The following is a 14,714-nucleotide window of genomic DNA, read 5'->3' as shown; positions in this document are numbered from 1 at the left end:
AGTCTGGCAGGAGCTCTGGTGTGATGGGATCAGACACTGCCATTTCCAATAAGATTAGGATGAAAATCTGTCCTAGTTGATAAAAAAAAAAAAGCGAGAGATCATGCAATCTTTCTCTCTCGAGTTTACTAGATTAATTCCCTTTGATATCTAGAAAAGAAAGAGGAGAACATTTCTAATTTTTTCATGCCATCTCCCATTAGCTGCAGTTATCTGCATATTGCTAAAAATAATGAAGAATTTACAAGTGATTTCTTGTATTTTGATGTGTTTGATTTCTAATCCTCATTTGGACTTTATCACTTTAAACATAAGAATCTATGGATCAAGTCAAATCAACTTATTGGTAGGGTATTTATAAATACAGCACATTAATTACAAAGCATGTATTTCATGGAACTACTAGCTTCCTTATATTTTGCATATGTGAGATGTCCAAATTGTCATTTTGGACTGAAATGCTTTAAGATTTCTTTTTTGGTTAGAGGTCGCTTTCTTGTGTACTCTAGAGTCCTAAATCTTTGAGTCACCTTGGCAAACCACTTCAAGAACCCAAGGGATTACTTTAAGCAATATGTAGCTGGTTCTCTCTTGTTATCCTGAACACATATCCCACATTATGCCTAACCCCTACAGTCTCATTACATTAATTACACTTACTCACAGACTTTAGCAACTCACTGCTATAATCTTCTCCACACCAGTACTCTTCAAAGTAACTGCACAAACCCAGTGTTTCCGCCTTAAGATTTACCTTATTTCAGTATTGTAAGTCTTAAAAAAATAGCAGTTTGAATCTACTCTAAGCAACCTGGCACTCATATCAATGATTAAAAAGCAAGAACTGCAATAAGAGTTTCCTAGAAAAGACATTATGCCAGCCTTACCACATCTTATAATCCATTCTCGTCACTTAGCAAAAGAGAAAGTTCCTTCCTGAAAACGTAACCCTTCCTATTTCTTTTGGATCATTTATCCTGAATTTTTCCAATGTTCTTTGAACCTACTGAACTTTTGAAGTTGTCTCCAAGTGGTCCCACCAATTCCTTAGATAGCTATTTCAAAATTAGCTGAAGGGTCCTTCGCAAGAAATTCAAGATTCAAAATGAGTATGTGAAGAACATCCTGTTTATATTTATCTAGATACATTTAATGAGTTTTCCCATTATTTGCACACTTTTACATTTTTAATATTAATTTTTTTCTTGCAATACTATCTTGAACTTCCCTATCAAGACACATGCAGTTTTTTTACCCCATAGTTTTAGCTGCTGGCAATTTTTCTGTATTACAATACAATGCTTAATCAAATCTTGGATACAGTTAAATTGCCCACTTTATTATCACAAAATATTCAGTTTCTCTAATCGTAACATTTTCTCATCATATACATGTTGAGATCCAAGAGCTAATAATACAATATAATATTATTAGAAGGAATTTCCATTCACACGGTTTTGCACAGGAGGTTTTTTTGCCACAAAAGATTTTCATGATTCTAGAGCTCATGCTATCTTTTATGCAAAGTGTCACTCCCCTGCCTGTATATTTAATAATTCCAGCAAAGTTAGTAGCATGTTAGCTTTACAGACCAGTGATTATTCTTCCATCGGGCTTTTAGTGCATTACAAAACAGTGGACATTCAATAATGAGAATTTGTGTTTGTTATCTTATCTTTTAGGATTAAATAATAGAAAAGGATATGTAAACTCCAGCTCTGCCATTCAGTATTTCACATATCAATTAACTTTAAGTCATATATTCAGTTAATCAGTTTCCAAAAATTTTAGTAAGATATTCCTTTAAAAACATTGTTGCCGGAAAGGCTTTACACAGATTTTCTTCATTGATCTGAGATCATGAGGATAACCCTTATTGGTAATTCTTAAACTCGTGATATTTCATTTCCTTCTCTTTCATGTCTCTTCTAACCACCCTTCATACCAATCCTTTTTTTCTTTAAAATATATCAGATGACCAAAGATCACCCATGCAAACCATTCACATTCATCACCTAATTTACAGAATTTGTCAGTTACTTTTCTTTCCCCCCAGACAGTGAGTAGTCATGGAGCTGTCAGAGGTACACAAAACCAACTCTTACTCAGGTAACCAACACACAACCAAAACTAATGGCCAAAACAAACTTACAACAAGGGTAACCACAATGACAATCTACTGACATTTCACAGGTTATGGGTTCATTGTATCAATCAGGGATAGCACCACGACATGGACAGGAACAATGCCCTTAAAGCACACACTCATGCATTGACACACACGGAGCCCTCTCACTCAGGTTTTTCTGACAAAGGCGTTGGTTTGCCCTTATGCCCTTGACTAAACTCTAAATCAATGAAAGAAAAATCACATTTCATCTTCAGTAAGTTGCTACCAGAATATCATCAACAACGGACGCTTTGATATTTCTCAGTGATCTTCCCAAAGTTTTAGTGTTATAAAACATGTTGCTTTCACAAAATCATTCAACTTTTGAAAAGTGACAAAATCGGCCTTACAACATGCAAAAGAAAATACCTTAATCATCCATAGTCTATGTGGACTTTCCATTATCACCATCAGCAAGCAGCACAGTGAAAACATTTCCTCCAGTAAAGTACCAAGAGTGCTGCCAGCAGCAAGTCAAAGGAGTGGTTACTTCCCTCTACTCCCCTTCTCAAGGAGATACATCTCCACTCTCAGGGAGGAGCATCTAGAGTATTTTGTATAGATTTCTCCACCCCCCAAAAAATACAGGTACTTTGGAATGAGTATAACACAAAATCATCAATATTATTAGAGGGCTGAAACATACAGACAGAAAAGCTGAAAAAGTTGTCAGTCTTGAGAAGGATAATAAAGGACAAGGGAAAACTTACTGTTGTCTCAAATGACTTGAGAGAAGGCAGGAAATAAGAGGAAACCAGAATTCTTGTAGATGCACAACAAGCAAGAAGAAATAGGCACAAGTTTCGATAAAAGATATCCCAAAAGATACTATGAAAAAAATATTCACCACAATGACAAACATAGGAACAGGTTGTCCATCCCTGTATCTCCATCTTGAGAAACACCTCAAACTCAGCTGAAGGAAGTTCTGAGCAACATGAATTAGACTGGTCCCTTAACAAAAAGCTGTGGACTTTCAGGTGACCTTCACGGGTTTCATCCATGGTTCATGTCTCTGAAGTATCTCTGGATATACTCAACAAAGGTTTCCTACAGTCTTAAGCTAGGCCCTCTCACTTCTTTGTTCTTGCAATAGTATTTCTTTCATATCTCCATAACATCTTCAGTTTTTCAATTGCTTCAATGCCCCTTCAGGATCAACATATTTTATAACTCCTATACAAACATCTGCTGAATCTTCAAATCTATTCTCTACTGTTCTGTATTTTTTTCCCTAGTGAAAATTCCTGAGGATTATTTACATAGACATATGACTTCCTTTTCTAGATCAGCACTGATATACTTTTGGCGTATTAGCTGGTAAAATGCACCAACTGAATATCTGAGTACTTCAATTTGATTTTACTTAATGATAATAAAATTCACTTAAAGCTTCATTGAACATTCCTTGCTTCCTCTACCAGATATCTCTTCTTAAGCAAAGATTTTAATGAAAAGCGTCTGCATAAACAGACCCTTCAGCAGAGTGGAAAACAGCTCCTTCTTTGCATGCCATCATTTGGCTACAGAATAATTTTCAATTTCTCATCTTTCTGGTTTTAGACATAAAGCTTTAGAAATAGTCAAGGACTGTTCCCAATTTGAGTGTAGTGAATAGCTTGCTGATTCTACTTTAGAGAGCCTGGTGTTAAATCTCCTCAAGATTGTGAAGAAAACTCTATGTCTCTAATTTCTTTGGTAAGTTTTGATATAATCAGTAAATTAAGTATAAACTACAAAGAAGTATCCCCTCTCTCCATTGTCATGATAACAGAAGCAATTGCTTTGTTGTACTCTGTATGAAATTCATACTATCAACAAGAGACCTTGAGATCTGGTCCTGCCTACTAACACACTTAAGCTTGCATTTAAAGTTCTGTAAACTACTCACTTGAACAAAAATTAAATTTAGCTCCATGTTGCCCTTTAAACACCTACTTGCTGTCCTAAATAAAATTGTTAGTGTCTCCACTTCCTTTGAAAAATTAAAATGATGGTACACTTATATCACCCATGTGGGATGAGAGAAACTTCAAAACTTAAAAATAAAAAAGATTAAGCAGTAAGCCTCACCAGTAAAAAAAAAAAAATAAAAACTTTGTTCCTGGAGACTATAGGCTTTAAATTGGTGTACACACACACACACACATTTGGTATAAAAAGTGTACTTCACTGTCTTTTCAACTATAGATCCAGTAACTCTCTTCTATTGGGTTTTGCCAAAACAATGTATTCAGTCCATTCAGTTCAATACTGAGGGATGTTAATCCTGTTAACTCTAATGCTCATGTTGTCTGTGGAGACTCACAATCCTCTTCTGAGCCATTAACATGTTTGGCCTGAACATCATCTTGTCTCCCAAATTTTACTGTTTAATTACACATAGGAAACTATTTCCTCCAGTGGCTTTAAAAACTTCCAACCTATTAATTCAGGGAACATTACTGGGAATTCTCCTAACATTATAAAGGCACCATAATTAGCTTCTAGACTTATTTTAATAGATTCAAGCAAACATGTCTGTGGTGAGGTTTTCTTGCCTTTTTATCTTTGTAAAACATTCTTAATATTATTAAGTAGCAGCAGCAACAAGCTATAATACTTAAATCAGTAGAAACACTACTAGGGCATAAAAATCATGCTTTGACAAGAGTGGAATAAAGTTCCTGATAATGGTAAAAAAAGAAATTGGATAATTCACACCAAAGCATATCCCAAAAAAAGGAGAAATTTGAGAATGCCATGCCATTTTATCAATAAAAATATCAAAATGGAATGTTTTAAGCAAATTAAAAATACAATAACCCCTGTTTAATTTGCAAAGAAATTAAACATTACAGCCCTCTAGCTGCTCTAAAGTACTACATCTCTGATACCAAAAAAAGGAGGGAGAAAACAAATGAGTCAGGAAGTAACAGGCATTTTATGTATGAGACAGAATAACCTAAACTATGGCTAACAACTTACTTCCATGGAAAAGAGAAGAGTTTTAAAACCAGGAATACTTTCAAATATTTTGTTCTTTCACACTGCTTTACAAGCTAAAGAAACTAAGCAAATATCAAAGGAGATCTATGTTCCTACAGGTTTATCAGGAGTAAAAAAATCACTGAAAGACAATCAACCATCATGGATCCAATATACATCAATTATCATATCAATTCTGAGGGTAAATGCATTACCTTCTGAGCTCCAGATTAGATTTCAATAATTTCTGAAGGTATTCTGATAAATTTTATGAATATTTTTTTAAATGTGATAAAGAAAATCTGCATTATCCAGAAGAATTTATTGGAGTTTTTTTCTGTGAGGTTTTCCTACAGGTCATGCTTAAGTAAAATAGTTCAATATTACTGCTGTAAGCAGTCTAGGATTTTCAGACATTTTCCGTCATACATCCCACTTAGAAACAATGTTATATTCTGAGGGTTTTTTCATATATTTAAGTCCCAAGAATGTTAAAGATATCTCTAAAAGCTGAAAATTAAATCCATCACCTACTTACCCCTTTTTTGACAACAAAACGTAAGTTCCAACTTGCAAAGCATGTCAGCATTCTCATATTTGTCTTCTTCTGCCTTAACCCAAAAACAGGATTCTGTCATCTCCTGAGGCCTGATCTACATGCAAGAGACAAAACAAAATGTTATTAATTATTTTGACACTATGCAGAAACTGTACTCTGTAAAGTCTAAAGCACATTAAATATTTAAGAGCTCTGTAAAACGTGAACTTTTAGTACACAACTCATATTTAGAATTGTTAATATATTACTCATTAAAACTAATAAACCCTAAAATAAGTGGGTTTGGAAAAAAACAATTCTAACAATGCAGACAACACACTCTGTTATCCAAGATCTAAAAGGAGCGAATTAGCTTTGCAAACTTCAAATAATCTCTGAACATAGTTGGTTTAACTAGATACTAAGTATCTTACTTTCCAGAATGAAGCTTTGATTAATTCATTAATTGTGAAAATATCTTTACTGATTTATTTTGGTCTAAATAATCATAGTTTCCAAACTCAAGACTGGTATACTTAATCCTGTCACAATGGAGAAGGAGAACAAAACAAAACCAAAACCAACCAAAGCTCAAATTGAGTCTAGATTTTGTCAGCCATTAAATTTATGTAAGTATATTTTACTACATACAAATGGAGATAGCTGCACTCCTTCTTTCCAGTCCAGGCTAGATAGATTCAAGACACTTGTTTGGAAACTGTATAGCTACCAGTATAGTGCAGTGACTGATCCAACATAATGTGTCTGCTGAAAAACAAGGCATAATAGGACCCAGGAAGCATAAGAAGCATCTTGCTATCCAGGTTGTTTTATTCTAGACCAGAATTGACTTTTTCAGGCATCTCATAAAGTCAACAGACACTTGCTCAAATGATTCACAGGTTAATGAAACACACTTTTCAGAAAACAATGAAAAGCTGAAAACAGAAAGTATTCCTATCTCACATAATTTCAACTAATGTATAAGTTGCTTATCTAGTCTTACTTCTGACAATCTATTTTCCCAAAGATCAGTGTCAGATTTTACATCAAGTATTTGACATTAACCAACATTACCTTAGACCAGTTGAGTCTTTTCATGGTAACCTCAGGTTTAAATTCTTTTTTAGGCTTCATTCCAAATGGCAAAGCACATGAAGGTGGGGACCACTGCATTCCAGGCAGGCCTGGTAGAGGTGGTGGTAGAGGAGCACCACCAAAACCCAGAGGGGCTCCCAAGCTATTCAGAAGCGGTGGAGGAGGAGGGGGAGGTGGTGGTGGTGGAATTGCTCCATCAGAAGGCAGCGGTGGAGGAGGAGGGGGTGGAAATTGATGTGGTCCTGCGCCTTCCAGTGGAACAACAGATGCATCTCCATGAGTTGATGGCACAAAACCAGGTGGCACTGAGCCATACTGATAAGGAAAATATTCTTACTCAGTTTCACAGTTTAATCAACAAAATGCTATAACAATCGTAGTTTATATATTAAATCCAGAAAGCCAGTTGAAAGTCAATGTCAGTTGTCTTGTATAGAACAGTTAAATAAGAATGATAAAGAGCCCAACATGCTTTTGACTTCACAATCAGAAGTGTCAATATTTGAAGCAGACATTCAGACCCAGGGCTGCACAACAAAAATGACAAACTGAAATGGTGTTTCGCACTTCTTGTTTTTCACTGGACCATGAGCTAGGAAGGGTATGATAGATATCCTGAGATCTTATCTAGACTACCATGGTTTAGCTCAAATTTTAAAAAAAATAACATCCTAGTCTCTGTTGTTTTCATCTTACAGATGACAGAGAAACATTCCAAGAATGTAACAGCAAAATCTGAAGATAAATAATTCTGTTGAAAAACAGGTATCTTCCAATGTAGGAGCATTCTCATTCTACAGAATTGAAAACATGGAGGAATAATGAAAAAATATCCTTCCAAAAATAAAGCTTCTTTAGACACCAGCTTCTTATTTCATATGGAAATGACATCTATAATGTATCAAAATAGGAATAGGACTTCAGCAAGTCTAATAAAATTACTTCTACTATTTAAAAAATTTCTATCATAGGCCTGCAAACATAAATAAGAAAGTATCTGACAAAAACAACAAAAGAATAAATAAGAAATATTTATCTACTGTTGATAGCACTAATTACCTTTCCAACTAATTATGAGCTGAAACAGATAGTTGTAGAAAATAAAGGGAAATACAAAAGGAAAAAGATTTAAAATTTCCAGAAGGAAACAGCTGAATATCAATAAATACAAATAAATGCATGCACAACAGCATGATAGTGTTTTGAATTTCTGAAAATAAGCTTTTTTTTCACTGACAAATAGACACTGAACAGCTGGGCTCCAGAAATGAAAGAAATACATCAATACATACCAAATGCAAGAAGAGAGCAAAGGAATGAGACCAGAGTTAAAAACAGTCATTAGAGGTGGAAGTCAACATGCTAACTAGCAAATGATGGAAGCCAAAGTTTCCTCTTTAGACAGATTTAAAAAGTACTAAGTTGCAGTAATCAATTACCTGACATTTACAAAACTTTTCATGTATCCCATTAACAACAGTGGGATAATTTATGGTATGAAAATTAGTGAGCAGAATTACATGTTATGCTTTCTGTCTGCATGTAAAAAAAAGTTATATTTAATGCAGTAAATAACAGAAAAAGCAAAATAGGGAGGAAACCAATTTCACTTACAAAAAGTATTTATGTTTTCAAAATACAGAAAAATACTTTCTTAATGAATGATGTTCCACTCTTACTGTATTTAGTTTTTTAGAATGCAACCATTTCTGCAATTGCTTTTCTTAAATGTTTGACTTTGACTTCAACAATTAATTTTGACCAGAAACATGAATTAGAATGACATTTCTAAATAGACTAAAGCAGAGCTAAATTAATTTTCCTCACAAAGAAAACTAAATAAACCAATAACTATTAAAAAAATTACTCAGAATTATTAAAATAAACACCTATAAGCATGTCTTTCTGATGTTTTCTTCTTTAGCCATTTTAGACTGTGCTTCTTATTGTCAGAAATAAGACATAAGAAAAATAATTTGATTACACAGTCTCCTTACATAGATTTAAGAGTTGAAATAGTTACAACTCAAGTATTACTCTCAAAAAATCTGAACTATTCCTTTCCATCACATTTTAAAATATCTATTTATGCTTGAAAATTGAAAAATTTTCAGGAAATGTTCTTTCAGCTACAAGTTATTTTTTTCACTGCTGGATATCCGTGGTAAGGCCTCAGTATAGCAAACTGTATAATAAACAGCACTTTCCTGTGGAGGGATATAGATCACAATGATGAATGCTAATCTAAAAGCGTAAGACTTATTACCCTATGTGGTTAATTACTTTGGAAATCTGACTCTGAAAGCAAAACCCAAATGAAACGTAAGAAACTAGTTAAATTAACTGAGCTCAGGCATAAAAGGATCATCTGGGAACTCACAGCTAATTAATGTCACATTACAATTATTTGTATAAAACAGAAATAAAGGAAACTAACATTCAATAATAATCAATGACAAAGATTCTTTGAAAAAACCCTCAACTGTACTATCAGAATCCGAAGTAAAAGGAAAAGGAAGTTCCTTTCAAAAACATTTTTTCATGCATTCATTTATACTGTCTTTTTACCTGCGATTTAAAAGCTTGCAATTCTGTTTCAAGTTCACTGATTCTCTCCTCTTTTTTTTGCAGCAGGGCCTGGGTCTCCTGATGAACTACAAAATCTTTTTCAAACTAAGAAAAGAGGAAAAAAAAAAAAAAGAAAATTGTTGGTACCAGTCAGTTCTGCATGGTTCCTTTAAATTCCAACTTTTCCTTTTGTGCTTCTTAAAACTCACGTGATAATAATACCAAGGACACATGTCTGCTATTCCAATTTCCATGCTGAGGGAAGAATCATCTGTATTACCACTACAGGTCTTTACTATACGAAATGGCATAAAGACTTAATGTATACTAAATTACACAGTGTAGCTTAATAGCCATATATGTACAGTAATTACAGTCTGTAGATATGAAGGAGTCTATTTTTTATTCTCCCACTGTTTATTTTGTTAATGAAACTGGTAACTGTTGAAATAAAGTATTCAGTTGGTTTTTGGAAGAGTTGAACATGAAAACTTAAATAGTAGAAAGCTTCTTAATTAAGGTTAATTACTTTACACCACTTGGCTTCCTAGTCTACAAGGAACATCCAAATTCCCACTTTAACACAGAACTAATATTAAGTTGAAGTTAAAAACTATGCCACAGTTCAGTTACGCCATTCAATAATCTATTAAGCAATCCTGTGTCCATCTTACGATCACATGATGTAAAAATTACTTACTTTTCTGGAAAGTTCAGAAGCCCTCTCTTCACATTCTTCTAATCTTGCTTTATCAACACAGACATCTTGAAAAAAATCAAGCAGACATACACATATGCAAGGAAGACAAGATTCTTAATCACTTATTCAGTTACATATATATATATATGTGTGTGTGTGTGTGTGTGTGTGTATATACATACATATAAGTATGATGCTGTAATCATTTCCAAACATAGTACTTACCTAGTAAGTGGCTGAAATTTATATCTAATCTCTTACGATACGTGAAATCTGGATCTGTTCCACTTCGATGTAACACTATCTGTGACACACACTCTTCAATTAATTTGAAATACTGTGGACTAAAGACAAAGATGAGCTATTTTATAGCATATTTATCTACCAATCTATACTTAAAATCTTATCTATGAACAGTAAGTAAGTAAGGTCAAAGGCTTTGGGCTGATTTGTTTCCATAAAAACGTAAAAGTTTCAAAGAGAAATTATGTTTGGCAGCTTATTACACAAAAAGAGTTTACCAAAAGCCTGAAAAAACAATTGCCCTAAAGATAAATATTTCTTGTATTATAAATTCTACATCTCCATCCCTATAGAAATATAGAAAGGAAAGACCCCCTCCTGCTTCCTCTCAGTAAAGAGAAGGCTCTTCCTTCTGCATGATTCAACTAGTTTTGTGACTTTTGTAACTACAAGTGCATTGCAGCCCTGTTTCAGCAAAAGGAATGAAAAACACCTTGTTCTAAAATGCCAGGGGGTAAGACAGCTGGGTCACTTGCCCAGAACACACAAGCTGTGAATTCAAACCTTTTCAGGTGGAAGAGGTCTAGCACAGATGTACCCATAGCAGGCAAGCACCCTTCACCTTTAAACGTACATCTGTGCTAGACCTTGCCTGAAACGCAAGGTTATGCAGAATGTTGTGCAGAAAACAGATGGCCCCTGCTCAGCTCATACCTTGCTCCTCCAGTGTTTCCTCAAAGACAACACAAGAGTTTTGGAAGGAAAGTATTTGTCAGCTTGAAACATTTGGAGTTTTATTAAGTGTTTTCCTGTAATTTATCTGACAAATTTTCCAGGAGACAGAAACATGTCTACACTGACCTATAATGCATACTGAAAATACCCAATTGCTATCCAAAAGTTACTCTACATTAGGCATATATTCAGATTTCTGCATAAAGTGTACTTCTTTGCATACTTGGTTTTGTCCTTTGACTCGAATACACCACAAAATTATACTACTATGATTTATAACTGATAAGACATCTCTCCTGATCACTTATACTTGCAATCAATAAGGCTCAGCTCTTAATAAAAATAGTTTTCTGTATTTATAAAATAAAATTATACACTAAGCAGAAGAGACAAAAACATACAGATGGCATTATTGATTCCAAGTTGATTCTTTCAACCATGAGCTCACAAATTACAATCCAAATAGAAAGATTAAAACCTATCATTAAACTTATGGAAAAAATATCCTATTAATAACTGAATAAAAAAAAAATCCATTATTAACATTTAGCACAGCATTAAACATACCGGATAAAATAATCATTTCTTATCAGCAAAAGATGTTGGAGAATAGAAAGAAAATATCCTTCAGCACTAGTGTCCTTAACTGTATTCCACACCATGTTGTAAACATCATTTGCTTCAGTGAAAGTGTTAAGCAAAATAATAACAAAGAACCAAAAAAGTTCAGTCAAATGTTTGCTGGTAACTTCTTTAAACAGAAACTACAGCAGAAAAATATCCATTATATGCTTTATTTTGTTCATCTTTGTCCTTCTGATATCATGCAATCATTTATGTAGGAAGACCTCTAAGATGATCAAGTCCAACTATTAGCCAAGCACTGCCAAGTCTGCCATTCAGACATGCCACTACATGCCCCATCTACAAATCTTTTAAATATCTCCAGGGATGGGGACTCCACCACTTCCCTAGGGAGCCTATGCCAGTGCTTGACAACCCTTTCTCTAAGAAATTTTTCTTATCCAATCTAAACCTCACACAGCACACCTTGAGGCCCTTTCCTCTCATTCAGTCAGTTGTTACTTGGGAGAAGTGACCCCGCCTCACAATACCTCCCTTTAGGTAGTCACTGAGAGCAACAAGGCCCTCCCCTGAGCATCCTTCTCCAGAATAAACGCAGTTCTCTCAGCTGCTCCTCACAGGTCTTGTGCTCCAGACCCTTCTCTGGACACGCTCCAGCCCCTCCATGCACTTCTTGTGGGTGAGCTGCCCACAAGTGAGCACAGAATTCAAGGTCCAGTCTCACCAGTGCCCAAATCAGTGTCCTGCTCCTGCTGGCCACACTATTTCTGACACAAGCAAAGATCATATAGCCCCTCAAAAGGATATTCTAGTTCAGATCTAATATCTTCTAAACGATGAGAGAATTCAATCATGTCTTCTTCTTTATGCTCATTGAACACTTTCAGCTGAATATCTAGTGCTTCATTCTTTATACATTGTAGTTGCTGCAAAGAAACAGTACAAAGGCTTGCAAAATTAGCACCTCCATATGTAAATAAATGTATCTTTTTAATAAATTACCGAAGTCTATGTTATTTAAAAGTTAAAAATTACAATAACACGTAAGTTAAGTTAAATATTCAAAAGGTAAACATAACTTTAGGCTGTCTTAAAATTTTTGCACAGCAGTGTGTCACAGGTTCTTAAGCAAAGTCATAAAATGCTGAGGAATCGTTATAAAATTCAGAGAGCACATTTTGCCTTTTCGTTTTTATTTAAAGGTTGATTCTTTTATCTGACTGCTCTTTCCCAAACTTAATAAAATGCCTTTGAGAATAATTTATCAGAACTTATTCTCCCATTCCCCCTCTAAGGCTCAAATAATTAAAAAAATTAAATAGTAACGCAAAGAGAGATGACGAGATGCTTACTGGCAGTATCTCTTTCAATCCACTGCGCATAAATTCATTTCTGATGTGAAGCCTAAAATCCAAGTCATCAGGAGATGTAACGAGAGCATTGATGAGCTGCATGCAAGCTACCTGTAATAGAGTAAATAATAACCTATCTTATTTCTTAGATTCCAATATGCATCACAATCAAAAAGATACAATGAACTAATAATTAGGCATTACATCATTTCTAAGTATAAAACTACTGTAATCTTATAACGAAGCTACTTAAATTCCTGATCAGCCACATGAGCTATAAATATCAAACTCTAGACCACAAATTTCCATAAAAATTAAATATTTTCTCACTCCATTGAATTTTGTCATTTTATACAAATATCAAGTTCCTTCAGCCAATGAACTTCAGCAGATGAAGTATAAAAATCAACATGTTAAAATCATTGCAAATATACATTTATCTATACATATATATAAGAAGTTAGAGACATATACAGTCTGTGTAGAGTGAAACACATATAGTTTTTTTAAATGCTGTTTAAATTAAACTGAGCCTGAAGAACAGAATGGGGTGTTTTCCACTTCTTTTTGAAATGGTCATTCTTTAAACATACTGAGCATTATAGCATACTTCATGGAAATCACTCCTTCAACTCAAAAGAAAGAATCAGGCCAGCTAGTGAGTAGCCCCTCTTCTGAAAAATCAAGATACTTATCTTGAAAACCCACAGCCAGGAGCAGCAGGAATTCACTGTCCAGATTCACAAGCCTTTAGAACAATGGCAATTTACTGTTTATCTCTAATTCAGATGGTAAACAGCCATTATTTCCTTTTTTTACCATCTTTGCAAGTTTTGCTTCAATTTACAAAAAAAATACGCTATTCAAGTAATTCCAGCATTTTAAGGGCTTTTTAAAAGCATCAGACCACTAGAATTCTATTTGGACCTTACATACTATGTAAACAATTAAAGCAATATTCAAACACTTTGCTGTAAAGCCTTTTATAATCAAGAAATGATGATGCATTATGCCATATGCAAAAGGTGATACTGGAAAGATGCTATCCCAGTCATCTTCAAAGTATGCATAATTCTAAGTTCTGAATTTACATATGGCCATAAGAACAACCAGATGTACAAGCTACATTGATACAGACTGTGAGACGTTTCCAAAGTAACATGCTAATATTACATAACAGCACAGACCGCAGCCATTATCCCACCTTTATCCTACTACAAAGTATGTATGCATGAGAGTAGCTCTATACATTATTTCAGCTGAGCTGTTATGGAGGTGAATGGCAATTGGCATAATTTAGGCTTGTTTGACTGCAGTGTTAGTCTATGTAGATGAACTTACTAGCTAGCACTAGAAGAGAACAGCTTAGTTATGAGAACAGAGATGTAACAAATGTAAACAGTTAATGTGAGAGCTGTGAACCTGCTGAGAAAATCAAGTCAAGTAGACTGTGAGCTACAGCAGGTTGTTATGGACCACGCATTAGAATGACCCAATTAACCACGAGGCATTCTCCACCCAATCCTGTCGCTCAATTGGGAACGGCGAAAAGAATGACACAGACTCTCTCATGGAGTCGAACTGGAGAACTTTCTCTTCGGTTTATTACCTCAGCTCTTTTTTATAGACTGATACGTGAAAAGTACAGAAAAGTAAAACCCATATTGGTTAGTGAACTAACACATCACCATCATTGGTCAGTGGGGTACACCACCCCTTGACCTTCTCTTGCAAGAAAACAAGGACAAACAAACAGCA

At 34.6% G+C, this 14,714-nt stretch overlaps 1 protein-coding gene across 5 annotated transcripts in view; it reads right to left on the bottom strand.

Moving 5' to 3' along the window:
* Positions 1-14,714, bottom strand: part of DIAPH3 (diaphanous related formin 3) — a 203,065-nt gene that overhangs the window by 145,724 nt on the left and 42,627 nt on the right. For all 5 annotated transcript variants that reach the window (XM_088051853.1, XM_014255268.2, XM_088051854.1 and 2 more), the window contains 8 exons: positions 12,957-13,067; positions 12,412-12,530; positions 11,587-11,703; positions 10,267-10,385; positions 10,042-10,106; positions 9,342-9,446; positions 6,753-7,088; positions 5,676-5,790 (listed from right to left, as the gene is read on the bottom strand). In XM_088051853.1, coding sequence (XP_087907979.1) covers positions 5,676-5,790; positions 6,753-7,088; positions 9,342-9,446; positions 10,042-10,106; positions 10,267-10,385; positions 11,587-11,703; positions 12,412-12,530; positions 12,957-13,067 — 1,087 coding nt within the window. The remainder of the gene's footprint in view (positions 1-5,675; positions 5,791-6,752; positions 7,089-9,341; positions 9,447-10,041; positions 10,107-10,266; positions 10,386-11,586; positions 11,704-12,411; positions 12,531-12,956; positions 13,068-14,714) is intronic.

This window comes from Pseudopodoces humilis, chromosome 2 (assembly GCF_049639895.1).
Source record: "Pseudopodoces humilis isolate 2021_Gansu_Grassland_sample_001 chromosome 2, ASM4963989v1, whole genome shotgun sequence".
NCBI classification, from domain to species: domain Eukaryota; kingdom Metazoa; phylum Chordata; class Aves; order Passeriformes; family Paridae; genus Pseudopodoces; species Pseudopodoces humilis.
Note: the sequence above shows the minus strand (reverse complement) of the source record. Positions and strands in the feature narration are given on the sequence as shown.